Source organism: Squalius cephalus (assembly GCF_949319135.1).
Source record: "Squalius cephalus genome assembly, chromosome: 23".
In the NCBI taxonomy this organism is placed as follows: domain Eukaryota; kingdom Metazoa; phylum Chordata; class Actinopteri; order Cypriniformes; family Leuciscidae; genus Squalius; species Squalius cephalus.
The window spans coordinates 25,938,113-25,954,892 of record NC_137144.1 but is presented as its reverse complement, the minus strand read 5'-3'; the positions used below and the strand labels follow the sequence as shown (position 1 = coordinate 25,954,892).

Genomic DNA, 16,780 nt, shown 5'->3' with positions numbered 1-16,780 from the left:
TGTTCAAAGGTTTGGGGTCAGTATGACTTTTTTTTTTTTATTATTATTAATACTTTTATTTCACATAAACACTGTTCTTTTGAACTTTTTATTCATCAAAGAAACCTGGGGAAAAAAAATCGGTTTCCATAAAATATGTTTTCAACATTGATAATAATCATAAAAGTTTTTTGAGCATTAAATCATTATTAGAATGATTTCTGAAGGATATATTAATTTTTGCACATTTACTGTGTTAACGCATTTTTTTACATATATTTTTGCACATTTACTGTGATAATACGTTTTTTACATGTATTTTTTGCACATTAACTATGGTAATACAATGGGGTTTTTTACATTTACTTTTTATTCATCAAAGAAACCTGGAAAAAAAAAATCGGTTTCCATAAAATATGTTTTCAACATTGATAATAATCATAAAAGTTTTTTGAGCATTAAATCATTATTAGAATGATTTCTGAAGGATCATGTGACACTGAAGACTGGAGTAATGATGCTGATGCTGAAAATTCAGATATAATCACAGGAATAAATTGTATTTTAAAATGTATTCATATAGAAAACAGTTATTTTAAATTGAAATAATATTTCACAGTTTTTACTGCATTTTTGATCAAATAAATGCAGCCTTGCTGAGCAGAAACGACTTCTTTCAAAAACATTAACAAAACTTATTCTTATCTTATTTTTATTTCCTATAAAGCATCTACTCTTAATAACATATTTAATATATAAAAAGGGGTCTTTATCAAGACAATTTCTGGCACTATATCCTCAACCCATAACAAATGAAGTACTTTGAGTGTGCAGATGAAGTTGGGATTCATCCTAGTAGTGTTTCCCGTTTGACTTATACGGACAAAACGAATTAAAGCAACACGGTTTTCTCTTTCTAGGTCTTTCTAGGTCAGAACTCCTCCGTTTCCTTTGCATCCCACACGTGGACCACAATGCATTTCACTCGTTTGAAGTGTCGAAATATCCTCAGCGGGATTCTGATGCTGCTTTCTCGCCAGAATCTTCTTCTTTTACCATGTGATCCTGTCATTATTTAAAGTATCCAGCTGCGGTGTGTTGAAACATGTCGTCTTTTGTCACTACGCGCTGTTGAAGTTTGCAAAAGCGGGAAAAAAATAAGTGTCAACCAAAAGAAAAAAGCAGCTTCAAGTAGAACTGTAAGCAGTGGAAGACACTGAAGAAATTACTTCAGTGGTCCTTTGTGTTTCAAACATGTACTTAAAGTTGAAGTACAGACAAACACGCCTTCGTTTCTTCTGCTTTCGTTCAGTTCTTGTTCCTAAAACTTTATAAAAACAGGAATAACTTTAGGGTTTTAGTTTTGTGCAGATTTGTACCCGTTTTTTGTATTTTTAGATGTAGCTGATCTTCCTCTCTTCTTCCATCTCTCAGTTCAGGTCCCGGGTCCGGCCCCGAATCTGCAGGTGGTCTCCGTCGGCCCCGCGTCAGTCGCTCTGAGCTGGGAGAGACCGGTCAACGGGAACGGGGACATTCAGACATACAAACTCTTCTACAGTGAGAAGGGGCAAGACTCGGAGCAGGTGAACTCTTCATCATCATGAGCTCATTAACATATGACCGCCCACATTTACATATCAATGCATACGTAGCATTTAGAAACTTGACCTTAAACTAACAAAGAATTACCATGAGATTATCAATGTATTTTTATAGTAATACCATGATTTTATTTGGATAGATACCATAGTTATACCATGTTTGTTTGTTTTTTCACATCATTTTTTTTTTACATTTACTAATGCAATTAGTACTAATGTTAATATATTTTTGCACATATACTGTGATGTTTTTTTTACATTTGTTTTTTGCACATTTACTGTGATAATATGTTTTTTACATGTATTTTTTGCACATTTACTGTGATAACACGTTTTTTACATATATTTTTTGCACATTTACTGTGATAATACGTTTTTTACATGTATTTTTTGCACATTTACTGATAACACGTTTTTTACATATATTGTTGCACATTTACTGTGATAAGTTTTTTTACATGTATTTTTGCACATTTACTGTGATAAGTTTTTTTACATGTATTTTTGCACATTTACTGTGATAAGTTTTTTTACATGTATTTTTGCACATTTACTGTGATAAGTTTTTTTTTACATGTATTTTTTGCACATTTAATGTGATGATAACACATTTTTTACATATATTTTTGCATATTTAATGTGATACCAAGTTTTTTACATATATTTTTGCACATTTACTGTTATAATACAAAGTTGTTGTTTATTTACATGTATTTTTTGCACATTAACTATGGTAATACAATGGTTTTTTTTACATTTACTATGGTAATTCTTTGCTTTTTAAATATTTTGTGCATGTTTACTATGACAACACTTTTTTGCCAATAGTGTATTGGACACTGGTGATGTTGTGTGTTTTAATAAAAAATAAAAAAAAGAAGTAAAATTTACTCTGGTAATACCATGTTTTAGACCACAGTTGTTTTAGACATGTACAATGGTAAAGTTTTTTTGTTGTTGTTTTTTTCGCTTTTTGGTCATCATACCTTGGTAATACCATACAGTATGCTATGATATATGAATATGGTGATCATGCAATACCATAGCATATATCAAAAACCCTGGTATTACCTAACAACACCGCACTTATTTGTAAAGGCAGTGTGAAATACATCGGTAGTTTTCACACGTAAAGATGGAGGGTGACCATATCCGGGGTTAATTACATAGTTTTAAAGAAACACTACAGTAAAAAGTCCAGATGCAAAAGTGCAGATCTTGTCTGTTGTTTGTGTCTGTTTCTGCAGGACGTGGACGTCACGGGTCTGTCCTACACCATGACGGGGCTCAAGAAGTTCACAGAGTACAGTTTCAGGGTGGTGGCGTACAACAAACACGGCCCTGGCGTCTCCACCGACGACGTTACGGTCCGAACGCTGTCTGACGGTGAGCTTCATGAAGCCTGATGTTTAAACATGTTACTTTGAACCTCGATGACTTTGATTTTTCTCTCTCTGCCTCGACTTGGACTTCAAATAGCAGTTAAAAGTGCCTTTACTGCTGATGAAGATTTGACATTCACGCTGATTTGTCAGTGAATTGATCTTCGTATTCATGAGCATGTTTTTGTGTCAGCGTTGTCTCGAGACTCGTCAAAAGACTGCGCCGTGTAAGTGACATGCTAACATGATTGTATAACGTGAAACAAATAGCATGACACAGAAAACAACTGCCTCTGTTTCCTCAGCTATATGAAGTCTGTGCACAAAATATTGATTTTCCAGTTAATCTGATTCAGTTTTATTTGATTCATTATTTGAGTAATGCGCAATCTGGTGGCTGAATATAGAGTTTGTTCAAGACTATCGTCTGTTTGTTTATATTCATTTATTAAATATATATATTTATTGTTCAATTTAATTTGATTCAGATTTATTTGATAAATCACTCCTCAGAATAGAATCAAATTGATCTAAAAAAGTATTTAATTTAAATATATTAATTAAAAAAAATATTAAACATTATATAAAATGTATATTTTATATAAATAAAAATATGTAAATATTCTTTATTTATTTATAGTATTTTATTCATTTTAATATTTTCTAATTATTTTAAAAATATTTATTTAATATGTGATACTCGGATATATTAAAAAAACTGAAATATTGAAAGTATTAAAATAATAGGTGTTTTATATATTAGATGAATTATAAATATATCGATATATCAGTGTATTCTCTTGCCCATTTTTCCAATTTGCCACTATGTCCAAAATTGCAAACTCATTCAAAATAACTTTGACGAAGAACTTCGTGACCTTTAAAAAAAGCAGTGCTTTAATGCACAATGAGGTATTTTAGAGGACAGCATCTCCGCTTCAGGAGACTATTGCCAGATTTCTCTCTCTCTCTCTCTCTCTCTCTCTCTCTCTCTCTCTCTCTCTCTCTCTCTCTCTCTCTCTCTCTCTCTCTCTCTCTCTCTTTCTCTCTCTCTCTCTCTCTCTCTCTGTCTGTCAGAGAAAGTCCTCCGGGAAGACAGCGGGCATGTGACAGGTGGTGTTGTAATCGTACTCTCTCACTCCACGACAGAGAGATTTGGGACGTGACAGGAAGTGTAACGCAAGTGTAAATAATATAACGAAGTGTTTTATTAAAGTGAGCCGTTAAAGTTGGCAAGCACACAAACGCACACAAACAACGGCTGCTACTGTCTCCGCCGCCAGTGCCATCCTCCAGTGTTCATCTGAAGGAACAAGAGATGTGAAAAAAAGCAGAATAAAGGTGAAGAAAAAAACACACCCACGACTGCATCCTAAAATAAACAACCGTCACCGAGTCTTTGAATGTGGGTCTCTGTGGATAAACCAATTATTTCACCGGAGCTTTGCAGCTCGGGTTCTTCGAGCGGCGCGTGTCACTGGGCTTTCGGTCTTCGCTCAATAATAAATCTGATTTGTGTTTCAGTGCCGAGCGCCCCTCCGCAGAACCTTACTCTGGAGGTCCTGAACTCAACGGTAAGATCCTCTGTTATTTCTACAGTGTCCTTAATGTTTTAGTGCTGGAGTGATTAAAGATCATAGTGATCTTGATGAAGACTCATCAGGTCAGAAAAATTACCATGTTCCCATACTAGAGCTGCACAATTAATCATTAAAAGACGGCGATCTCGATTCAAACACCCACGCCATCTTATTCCTAAATGACGGGTATTCAGCTCTGTCTATTAAACCTTTGACAAGTACGATCACAGCGAACATTCAGATCTGCTGCTGACAGGGAGAGGTGTGTCATGAAACAGCTTCACAAACAGGCTTTTCAACCACACCGTATAATTATTTCTGCTACAGTTATTCAGATTATCACAGAAGCGCTGGACTAAAAGTGTATATTTGGGATATAAACACTGATGTCTAAGGTAGCGAAAATAGAGCAAATCACCTTTTGAAAATAACTTAGCATTTCAAGTAGAGATTAATCACATTATTACACCAGTAGGTGGCGACAAGAGACTGCTAATAATGTCTTTGTCATTGAATCATTCATTCAAGAGATTCATTAAAAAAAATGCTGATTTTATCCAGTAATAAAACAAGTGAAGTTTTGAATCATTCATTCGAACTGATTTTAATAATTACAGTATTTTTTTAATGCAGCAATTTTGCTGAGTAAATTACATGTTAATTTGTTTAGTTGTCTAATCATAATTGCGGGAGAATCTTTTTATTTATTTAAGATTTTTTTTTAATTATTATTATTTTATTTTATATATATATATATATATATATATATATATATATATATATATATATATATATATATATATATATATATATATATATATATATATATATATATTAATGGCAGAATAGATACTAAAATGGTGTATAACCACTTTATATATGTTTTTATTATTATTTAGTTTTTTATTATTTAGTTTTTGTGTTGCAGTATTTATAATATGGGTGAAAATGTGCATAACTGTCATCAGAACAAAAAATCTAATTGGCTTAAAAATAGGCCAATTTTTCCTTATGCAAAATAGAATATGGGTGAAATTGTGCTTCTTTGTCATAAATAATTAAGCCAAAAATCTTAATGACCTTAAAAATAGACCAGTTTACCTTATGCAATATATACCATCTTAATTCTTTTAATTTTGTGAGGTCCATCCAGTTATGACATTTTGGCAGAAACTATAGTCACCACGGTGCATTTCTGTAAGTGCTTTTACTAACTTACTTTAAGTCCATTAAAACGAATAAATATTCATTAGTCGCAACCCAAAATAGAGGTGTTTAATTATCAGAACCGTCCAAATGCAGGAAGCTTTTATAACTTCACATGCATGTTTCCCACCGTCAGGACTGGATCATCTCCTGTTTCATAAAGCATTCTGGGGTTTTTTCTTCATTCATTACTGCATGGCCTGAAGGCTGTGCTTCTCTCAGCTGTCTTTCTGAAATTAACTCATGACACATGACAGCATTAGCTCTGACAGCTCTCTGGCGCACACACTCTTTTCAGGTGCACCTCTAGACGCTTATATAATACGCTCCCAGAAGCCTACCTGCTCAATTAAAATGCACTAGCTCTACTCATGTTGAAAGCTCACCATGTGCCCTGTTTCATGCCCCAGAGCATCATGGTCCGCTGGCAGGCGCCCCCCCCTGGTACCCTGAATGGAGAGCTGATGGGATATAAACTACGCTACCGGAAAGGACTGAGGAGGGCCGACGCTATAGAGATCTCCACCTCACAGCTCTTCCAGCTCATTGATGGTATTAACAGTATTATTTTGGTAACACTTTACAATAAGGTTCATTAGTTAACATTAGTTATGAACTAATAATGAACTGCACTTCAGCCGCATTTATTAATCTTGTTAATGTTAATTTTCAATATTTATTAATACTTGATTAAAATCTTTGTTAACATTAGTTAATGCACAGTGAACTTACATGAACAGCTGTGTTTTTATTAACTAACCTTGTATTGCTCATGGATTGGTCACGCCAGGTAATACATTAATGAAGTGTTACCACAGTATTTATTAATGTTTTGAGTTAGCTTTTTTATATATAGTTTCAGTTTACATTTTAGTTTTAGCCATTTTTGTTCTGTGCTTTTGTCATTTGTAGTAGTTTATATACACTTCTGTTCAAAAGTTTGGGATCGGTAAGAAGTCTCTTATGCTCACCAAGGCTGCATTTATTTGATTATTTATGACAATTTAAAATAACTGTTTTCTATTTGAATATATATTAAAATGTAATTTATTCCTGTGATCAAAGCTGAATGTTCAGCATCATTACTCCAGTCTTCAGTGTCACATGATCCTTCAGAAATCACTCTAATATGAGAATTTGATGATCAAGAAACTTTTATGATTATTGTCAATGTTGAAAACAGTTGTTTTTTCAGGATTGTTTGATTTCACTTATTAGAAATTTAATTTTTTGGCAACATTATTAATGTCTTTACTGTATTTTTTTGATCAATTTAATGCATCCTTGCTGAATACAAGCATTGATTTATTTTATTTCTATACCGGCTGCCAAATTATGAGATAATATTAAAAAAATATATATATGGCAGTTTTTCCCAATGAAATTGTGGCTAGTAACTTTGGAAAACCACAAGCTTTTAGTTGATTGGGCTTTTATGTTTTATGTTTTATTTTTATCTCTGATAGTTTTATCTGTGTTTTATTGTTCTTTTATTTGAATTGTTGCACTTTGTAAAGCACTTTGTGATTTCTATCTGTGATAGGTCCTATATAAATAAAGTTTACTTACTTACTTACTTAGCCACAGTGACTGGTGAGCAAAAAAGTTGATGTCAAGCCCTGGTAACACATATATATATTTTGCGTATTTAATTCATCAAATCCTAAGCCGTTTTTATTTTATTTTTTGTGGTCTTCAAGGTCTGGAGAAAGGAAAGGTTTACACGGTGAGAGTGTCGGCGGCCACCGTGAACGGTACCGGACCGACGACGGAGTGGATCGCAGCGGAAACCTTCGAGAACGACCTAGACGGTAAGGAATCACGAAAACAAATTCCCACACTTTATCTGAATGTCCGTCGTCACAGATAAGATCACCGTTGGCCATTACACGCATTACACCACCATGACCCGTTGAGAATCAACATAAGAGCTTGGACAAAAGAGAAAACAAAACACCAAAATGAATAAACGCATCAAAACAGAGTACAACTAATCAAACTTAATGACTTAAAATACATAAATATCAAACAAAATACCAGCAAACAAGTAATCTTGATACAAGGAGAAGAAATCAAAACAACAACATGAAGATAACCGTACCTTGTTCTCCATTTAAACCAGGAGCTAAATCCTTTTAAACCCCTTGCAAACCATAAACCTTTATATGTCTGGGTCTCGTTCCGTACTGACATGTTTGGAGCACATGCACAATATTAATACATCGAATATGTTTCAATGTATATTCTTCACTCATTTTTAACATTCACTCGCGTGACCTCCATTACCCTCCATAACACAAATGAAACCCAAGATCAGAAAATTAGATGCTATACAAAAATAAACAATAAATACATTTTTTAAGGACTATGAAAATTTGAAAATAATAAAGCAGACAATATAAAATGAACTTGAACGAGTGGCGTTATTTCTGTTAGATCAAACGTCAGAGTTCATCAATACTGAAAGAACCGCTGGATAATTCACTCGTTAAACTCTCTGACTGCCGGAGACGGGGATCCTGGGAAAATGGCATTTGTTTAATGCACTTCTATTGTTGAATGAAAAGCCTTTGAGTTATTTGGATTAATATGTCCGTTTAATCTTTCAGAAGCGCAGCACAAAAGGAAACTTTACACTAGCGCATCGCCGCTGAGTTGGTTACAGTAAATTCAATTGATTTCAGGCTTGGGAAAACGCTGATGTGATTTACTCGTGACATCGGCTCGGATAACCGTGTCTGAGCTGTTAGGTTAGCGCCGTAGCTGTTGTGTTAGATCTGCGTTTCAGCGGTGAGAGGAACTAGCGCAGGAGATCCAACACTTTCATTCAGTGGCTGTTTCCACTATTGGCGGATTGGGATGGATATTAGGAAAACTTGCAAGAACATTCTAGGACATTCATTTAACCCAAAAATTTAAAAAAAAAAAACCCATTTTTTATTAAGTTTAGGTCTATTTTTAGGATCATTATGGCCATTTTAGGGCCTTTTTTTTTTTTTTTTTACATCTATTTTCATAATAATTAACCTCATATTCCCCCAAAATATTCTTCGTACTGTAATAGGAAAAAAAATATTTATTTATATTATTTTTATATATATATATATATATATATATATATATATATATATATGAAGAGTTCAGATGCAAAAGCCTCTAAGTGCCATCTGAACTTTTCTTCTAGAATGATCATTTTTATCAAGCTTGTTTATTTAAGTTCAGTAATTTCACTTAAATGTCAATGAAAATTACCAATTGCCATTTAAGTGAAATTACTGAACTTAAATATACAAGCTTGATAAAAATGATCATTCTAGAAGAAAAGTTCAGATGGCACTTAGAGGCTTTTGCATCTGAACTCTTCATATATATATTATTTTTATGTACTTTTGTTTTGATACATTATGGTAATATTTATTGAATGGAATAAACTTAATGAGAATTTAAATAAATAGTGAGAATTGAATGTGCTGATGAGAATTTAAGGGGAAAATGTGTCGAATTGTTCTAAAAAATAGACTTTATTTTCATTATACAACTTATAATTCATCATTTATTTTGTGTGGGCTCAGACATTTCCTCTTGAAATTCCCCCAGTGACTGAAAGCCATGTTTGTGCACTGAGAGACGCTGTTTGCTTGATGCGAGAGGAACATGTTTAGTGTGTCTTTGCCTTCCGTCCTCATCAAAGAGCGGCAGGGAGCTCTGAAATTAAGCGAACAAACAGACACCGAGGCATTTCAGCCGGTTTAGATGACTAAGTTGGATTAATAGCTCGTATTTTCATTCGCAATTGGACGTACGGAGGGACCCAAGCACTATGGGAGTGTGTGTGTGCGCGCTCAAACCCTCTTTGGGCTCATTTCCATCTGCTAAAATGGGAAAAGCTCTGTGACAGCCAGACCAAAGCATCTCTTTCAACCGCTAATGCCTCCGCTTCATCCACTCCTACTTGAATTAGCCCCACAAATAGGCCAGTGTTTGAAATAATGAGTCAATTTAATGACTCCAAATCCAAAAGGTTTTGTCGGAAATTAGCAGCGTTGCCTTATAAATCAGAACAGGCATTAGCGCGGGCTCCTAAGATAATGCTGTCCGTGGATCCGTTCGTGCACAAGTTTTGCTTTTAAACTCGGCCAAAACAAATAGGAATGAATTGCACTGCTCTTAAAGCAGTTAGCTACTCACTAATGAATTTGTGCTTGAAAGCAGCGGTTTAGCTAAGCGATGCACTCGACCTGATCTATAATGCTGTGAACATTCATTTCAGACTTTATTTTTAAATAGTCTCCTAATAATCCTCTCAGTGTGGTCATGCTTGAAAGAGAGCATTGATTCATGTGTTAGATGAAGTTGAGCAGTAAAAGTCTGGTACACTATCAAGATTCACACACAGACACACTGAGAGAACTGAGCTTATGCGATTACCTGTGTCCTATATTACCTGTCCTATGTCCTTTATTACCTATATTTGTGAAAAATATCAGCTGACTCAGGTTGCCATCAGTTGGCAGAAGATAAGATGGCACTTTTGAAAAGCCTCTTGTCCACTCAGATTCGAGTATCAGAACTAACGCTTATAAATATAATAATAGCCCAATGAGATTATTTATATAGCAAAATAATAATAAGTATAATAATATGCCAATAGTATCACATATTGCGATATTGAGCCACTCAAAATCACCGCAAGGGAAATTCCTTTGTCATGAATATATATATATATATATATATTTATATTAGGGCTGGGAATCGATTAAAAAAAAAAAATTTTTTTGCTGTGATTAATCACAATTAATCGCATTTCCCCCAAACTTGTAATCAGCAATATTTAAATGTAAAATCACTAATTAAATTAAACAACACACAAAAAAAGGAGAAAAAAAGAAAAATGTCCACACAAATTGGACAGAAAATAGCCCTATATTAAAATATTAAACATCAATATATCAATATATTATTCTTTATTCAGTTCTATGCAACATACTCAGATTTAACAGATTTATTTTTTGACTAATTATCAAAATAAAGTATAGTCATACAAAGCTATTATTACCAGAGCATGTGATCAGAGCAGGTTTACTAAACAAGTTGCGCGAGAATGAAACCTGATCGCCGAACACGGAGGGGCGGGACGGCATATTTTCAGCCTTTTCAATAGCAGCCTCAACAGGAAGTCATTAAAACGAGGCAAAATAAAGGTGCTGCGTCAATTGTGTTTTTTTTTTTTTTGATGCGTTAAACATCTCAAATTAATCGCAAAGATTAACGCGTTAATTCCCCCAGCCCTAATATATATATATGAAGAGTTCAGATGCAAAAGCCTCTAAGTGCCATTGGAAATTTTCTTCTTGAATGATCATTTTTATCAAGCTTGTATATTTAAGGTCAGTAATTTCACTTAAATGGCAATGAAAATGACCTATTAATTGTCATTTAAGTGAAATTACTGAACTTTATACAAGCTTGATAAAAATGATCATTCAAGAAGAAAATTTCAGATGGCACTTAGAGGCTTTTGCATCTGAACTCTTCATATATATATATATATATATATATATATATATATATATATATATATATATATATATATATATATATATATATATATATATATATATATATATATATATTAGGGGTGCAACGGTACAGATAGCCCACGGTACGGTCCGTACCTCGGTTTTTGGGCCGCGGTCTCGGTTCGGTTTCGGTACATGTTTTGTGCAGAAAGAGACTGCTATTTCATCCCAAAAATATGTTTTATTTTTCTTATGAGCATAAACAGAATGTCACAGTAGGAAGAACATCAATGTATGGAATAAATTAACACTCTAGTCTGTACGGAACAACACTAAGTAATACAACCTCTTCAACTATCACTTATATGAAATACAAAATGTAAACAAACACACTTCAAAATATTCAAGTGGATCCCAATTCCAAACCTTGATAACTGGTATATGAAGTGATCAATGTGAAAGAAAAAGTGCACTTTTACCTTTAACAAACATAAATTAGCTTGTGCTTTGAATAAAAAAAAGCAGAGCAAAATAATATAATAAAAAAATACTGCATTCAGGATACAAAGTGCAATGTTATTTACTCATCCACTATTGAGAGATTCTTGTGCAAAAAGATGAGTCTATCAACACTGTCTGGTGCAAGGCGAGACCGGTTGGCACTAACGATGTCCCCAGCAGTGGAGAAAATTCTCAACTTTTCAGAATGCCGCAAGCGCACCGTAGGTCACGTGACAAGAACCAACCAGAGCGCAGCTGATGGTTGCTTTAGCAACGACAGACGCCTCCGGAGCGCAACCGCCCTAGCGCTTTGGAAAAGGAGAACGCGGCGCGCCTAGCGTTTTCTACGCGTTTTTAGGCGCGATATGTGAACGGCGCCTAAAGCAAAAACTAAAAGGATCAGCGCGAACTCAATGGTAAAACCGAAGTCCCGCGGGACACGAGGGTAGATTGTCCCGTGCAGGGCTGACCGAACGGTCCGGGATTTTACCGTGTACCGTTGCATCCCTAATATATATATATATATATATATGAATTGTCAAAGATGAGCAGGTTCTATCTTGATTGTTCATTGTGTGTATTACAGAGTCTCAGGTCCCAGGAGTCCCCAGTTCTCTTCATGTTCGTCCTCTTGTGAACCGAATCGTGGTGACTTGGACTCCTCCAGAAAACCAGGATATTTTAGTCCGAGGTTATAAGATCGGATATGGGATCGGAAGCCCTCATGCCCACACGGTTACTCTGGATTACAAGCAGCGTTTCTACAGCATCGATAACCTCGGTGGGCGTCTTTAATGCTGCACATAATCAGCCATGTTGTTGACATTAGGTGTGTTTTCAGGCGTTTTATGTTTGTTTTCCTCTGCAGATCCCAGTTCCCATTATGTCATCACTCTCAAGGCGTTCAACAACATGGGCGAAGGCGTTCCCATCTACAACAGCGCCACAACTAGACCTCAGTCCGGTAAGACATGCACACATAAGTTATATTGTGGCAGCTTTCCCATCTCTGTTCAGGCAAGATGACAACAAAAACATGCTTGATGTTATTATGAAGCAGTCAAACCAAAGATTATTCAGACACCAGATATAATTTATGATGTTTTTTACTAGTGTGCAGGACAATATAATTCATTTATGTAAGTGTGGAGAGCAAAATAAAGTAAACTGTGACATATTATACACAAATATTCTTCATACAGAGACCACCTGTGAAATTAATGCAAATTTGGGACCTAAAATTCTTCAGACTCTTTGACCTGACCATGTGTTTTTTCTTTAATTGCGAATGCGACCCTTTTTACACCTCAGACTGAACAAAATGAAGCATTGCTTGGTAATTGGTTGAGCTAAATTGGTATTGTGTAGTTAACTTTAACAGCTGACAGATATTCAACATAATTCATGTGTGAGACAGTCTAACAGAAGGACGGACAAAACCAGTGAAACATCAATTCTTGTCATATTTTATTACCATTTTCTAAACCATAGTGAATAAACTGTGATAATAAAGGCGTCTGAATAAAGTTTGGTTTGACTGTATTGAGTGTTCATCAGAACTCGGATCTCTTGACATGTTTGTGTTTCTGTGCTGAAACTGAAACGCATGATGTGAATCTGTTACACGGCAAGCTTTAGAAGATTGTTTTGTAGTGGAGACAAACTACGATGTGGAGTGTGTGTTTTAAATGTAAGATGACAGGAACCACACATGCATCTGCCCCCCCTCAGTTCTGGGACACGTTAGCGTACATCGAAACCTACAGGTGTGATGTGTCGCACGCTTCATCCACACATCTCTCTTACGTTACGTCAGATGTGTCAGACAGCGAACGTCTCTGTTAAAGGTTTCCAGACCCCCTGCCGTCCCGTCAGCTTGAGATCTGCCTCAGCTTTGACTCTGTAGGCTTCGCAAACTTTTCTGACAGACTCCAGCTTCCAGAGCTAGCGTGCGAAGTGACCCAGAAATGAGCTGTTCGCCAAGAATGAGTGTTAGCATGTTTGTGACAATCATTTGCTGCCGTTTTCTGCTGACAATGCAATTTTTTGTTGTTGTTGACTATTAAACAAGTGGATATTTACACAGAAGAAATCAATAGTCATTCCAGGTGTGTCTTAATTAAATGTTCAGAGCTCCATTGATCAGCAGCATGATGACTCATTTGGGTTTGTGCCTCTTAAATTAGCACAAAAACACTATAGCGCGATAAACGTTAAAATACGCACTTCTTTAGAAATAAAACTCAGCGCTGTAATTTAAATGCAAATCTGAAGTATTATATATTAGGGCTGTCAAAAGATTAATCGCGATTAATCGCATCCAAAATAAAAGTTTGTTTTTAATAATATATGTGTGTGTACTGTGTATAATTAAATTTGTATATATAAATACACACACACACATGCATGTATATATTTAAGAAAAATGTCTTATTTATATAAAAAAAAAAATATATTTATATATAATATAAACTATATAAATATATATACAGTATATGTATGCAAATATTTCTTAAATATATACATGCATGTGTGTGTATTTATATATACAAAATAATTATACACAGTACACACACATATATTATGTAAACAAACTTTTATTTTGGATGCGATTAATCGCGATTAATCTTTTGACAGCCCTAATTATAAATATTATTTATTTTACAGTACACTAGTATTATTGCTTTAGTAATATATGTCTTTATTGGTTTGTTTAATTTTTTAATCGAAATAATAATAAAGTAAAAAATATTTAATAATAATTATTATTATTATTATTATTATCGAGAAAAAATGCAGGAAATATATCGGTAATGTGTAACCAGAGGTTCATCCGCTAAGAAAAGTAGGGCAACACTTTATTTTACATGTTACATTTAGTTACTATAGTAATAACTATAAATTATGCATAATTACATACAACCAAACCCTAACCCTATGGTAAGTACAGTACTTGTATAATTACAGTGTAATAAAGACACCTTAAAATAAAGTGTAACCAAAAGTAGCCCCACTGCTAAACACAATAAAGGACGATTTATCCAACAAATGACACTTCTCATTGACTTCCATTTTAAGTCCATACACTGTAATACTGTAATATTGTTTGTTTATACAATCTGAAGGATGAGTTTAAATTAATTTCTGTAATAATTGTCACAGATACTGTCCTTAAATTGCTTAAATTATATTGAACTTGGATTATTTCTTTAATTTTCACTGAGTATTTTTCTGTATTTCTATAAATGCAACATAATCCATGACTCAGTTATTCTTGTAAATAGAAATAGTCCATTTGACGAATTATTATTTAATGTTTCTGCACTGTTTTATACTGTTAAATATGGATCTTTTTAATTCTAATAATCTCTCTTTCTCTTTTTCATTCATTTTTCCTCTTACTTGTCCACCACTGCACCATCAACCCATTTATTCCTGTCTAACGCTGATCAATCCTTCCATATTTTTTTGGTTTTGTTCTCCATTTATTATGATTTGCCTTGACTCATCTGTGTGTGTGTGTGTGACGCTGCTGTCAGACCCCATAGACCCTGATATTGATTTTTATGACCTCTTCAATAACCCATACACCCCAGCCCCCGACCCCACACCCATGCTGCCCCCGGTGGGCGTTCAGGCCACTGTCCTCAGCCACGACACCGTCAAAGTCAGCTGGGCCGACAACTCGCTCGCAAAGAACCAGAAGATCACCGATTCCAGATATTACTCCATCCGCTGGAAGACCAACATCCCCGCCAACACCAAATTTAAGGTATCGGACATCTTTACCGAGAGGTATTTTGTTAGAAATGGCTTCATTTCACTTTAATTCTCACTTAAACAGGGTTATTTTAGAGAAAGTCAACATGAAATGTAAGTTGTGATGGTCTTTTCTTCCCTATTGTGACGTATATCTGAGTGAAACAGCTTCTCAAACAAGAACAAATGTGGGCGGGGCTTGATTTTGTCTGTAGGGAATTGATTGGATGGTTGTGGTTTGCTATTGGTGGATCTCATGTGAGTGACAGGTTGCCCCGCCCTCGTCATTACAGAAGAGAAGAGATGCAAGAGCAAGGGACAGTAATGAAATGCACAACAGTAATGATGTGCACAGATAAATCATTTATAATAAATACTGCAATATTCCATAAAAAAGGAATTGTCAAAGTTGATTTCATGGTGATTTTAAAGCTGCAGTCCATAAGTTTTGGCGCTCTAGCGGTTAATAAACCGAACTGTTAGGAAGAACATTGTAGCCAGAGCTACTTCTCTGTGTTTGTCTATGATGAGACACGCACACTCAGAAGTGGTGCCGACCCGTACCAGTCTGAAATAGTCCCATATAAACACTTATTAAAGGTGTACCGTAGTGATTCAGCATAAGACAAAAACACGGTTTGGAAAATGGATTTATGATGTACTTGCTTATTATGTAACTTTTGTAAATTTTGAACAAAAAAAAGTTACAGACTTTAAAACTAAAACCATAAAAAAATGAATTACTTGAAATTAAATAAAAGTTAAAACTTACTGGTTTCACTTTATTTTGATGGTCCCTTTAACACATTCAGTCGACTGTAAGTAAATTTGCACATACATGTATAATAACTCTCACTAGAGTGTTAGTAGAGTATAAGTAGACAGTTTGGCCTGGCAAAATTTCTCATTTTCATTAAATTAACTTGATGTGAACTGAAATTAATGAAAACTATATAGACATACTTAAAAAAAAAAAAAAGATTAAAAATGGAAATGACTAAAACTTTAACCAAAATGAAAATAAAAAATATGACCGAATTTAAAATATTAATGGAAAACTATAATAGCATCTCTGAGGAGTGTGTCAGATGTGTTTCTCTTCTCCATGCGCTGAGCGCCCTCTAGTGAGCACTCTCTCACACTGCAGCGGACACACCTGTGGGGAGTTGAACACTAGTGTCCTGCAGACTACAGAGTATATAACATATTTTTATATGCAGTGATAAGCCTAGGTCATCATACATGTGTTTGTC

At 34.7% G+C, this 16,780-nt stretch overlaps 1 protein-coding gene across 7 annotated transcripts in view; it reads left to right on the top strand.

Annotated features, from left to right (window-relative positions):
* neo1b (neogenin 1b) overlaps positions 1-16,780 on the top strand; it is a 128,293-nt gene that overhangs the window by 101,807 nt on the left and 9,706 nt on the right. For 5 of the 7 annotated variants that reach the window (XM_079858905.1, XM_079858906.1, XM_079858902.1 and 2 more), the window contains exons 10-17: positions 1,414-1,562; positions 2,828-2,966; positions 4,487-4,536; positions 6,159-6,300; positions 7,449-7,559; positions 12,355-12,549; positions 12,637-12,732; positions 15,308-15,540. In XM_079858905.1, coding sequence (XP_079715031.1) covers positions 1,414-1,562; positions 2,828-2,966; positions 4,487-4,536; positions 6,159-6,300; positions 7,449-7,559; positions 12,355-12,549; positions 12,637-12,732; positions 15,308-15,540 — 1,115 coding nt within the window. The remainder of the gene's footprint in view (positions 1-1,413; positions 1,563-2,827; positions 2,967-4,486; positions 4,537-6,158; positions 6,301-7,448; positions 7,560-12,354; positions 12,550-12,636; positions 12,733-15,307; positions 15,541-16,780) is intronic. The other 2 variants (XM_079858901.1, XM_079858904.1) reach the window with 1 other exon arrangement.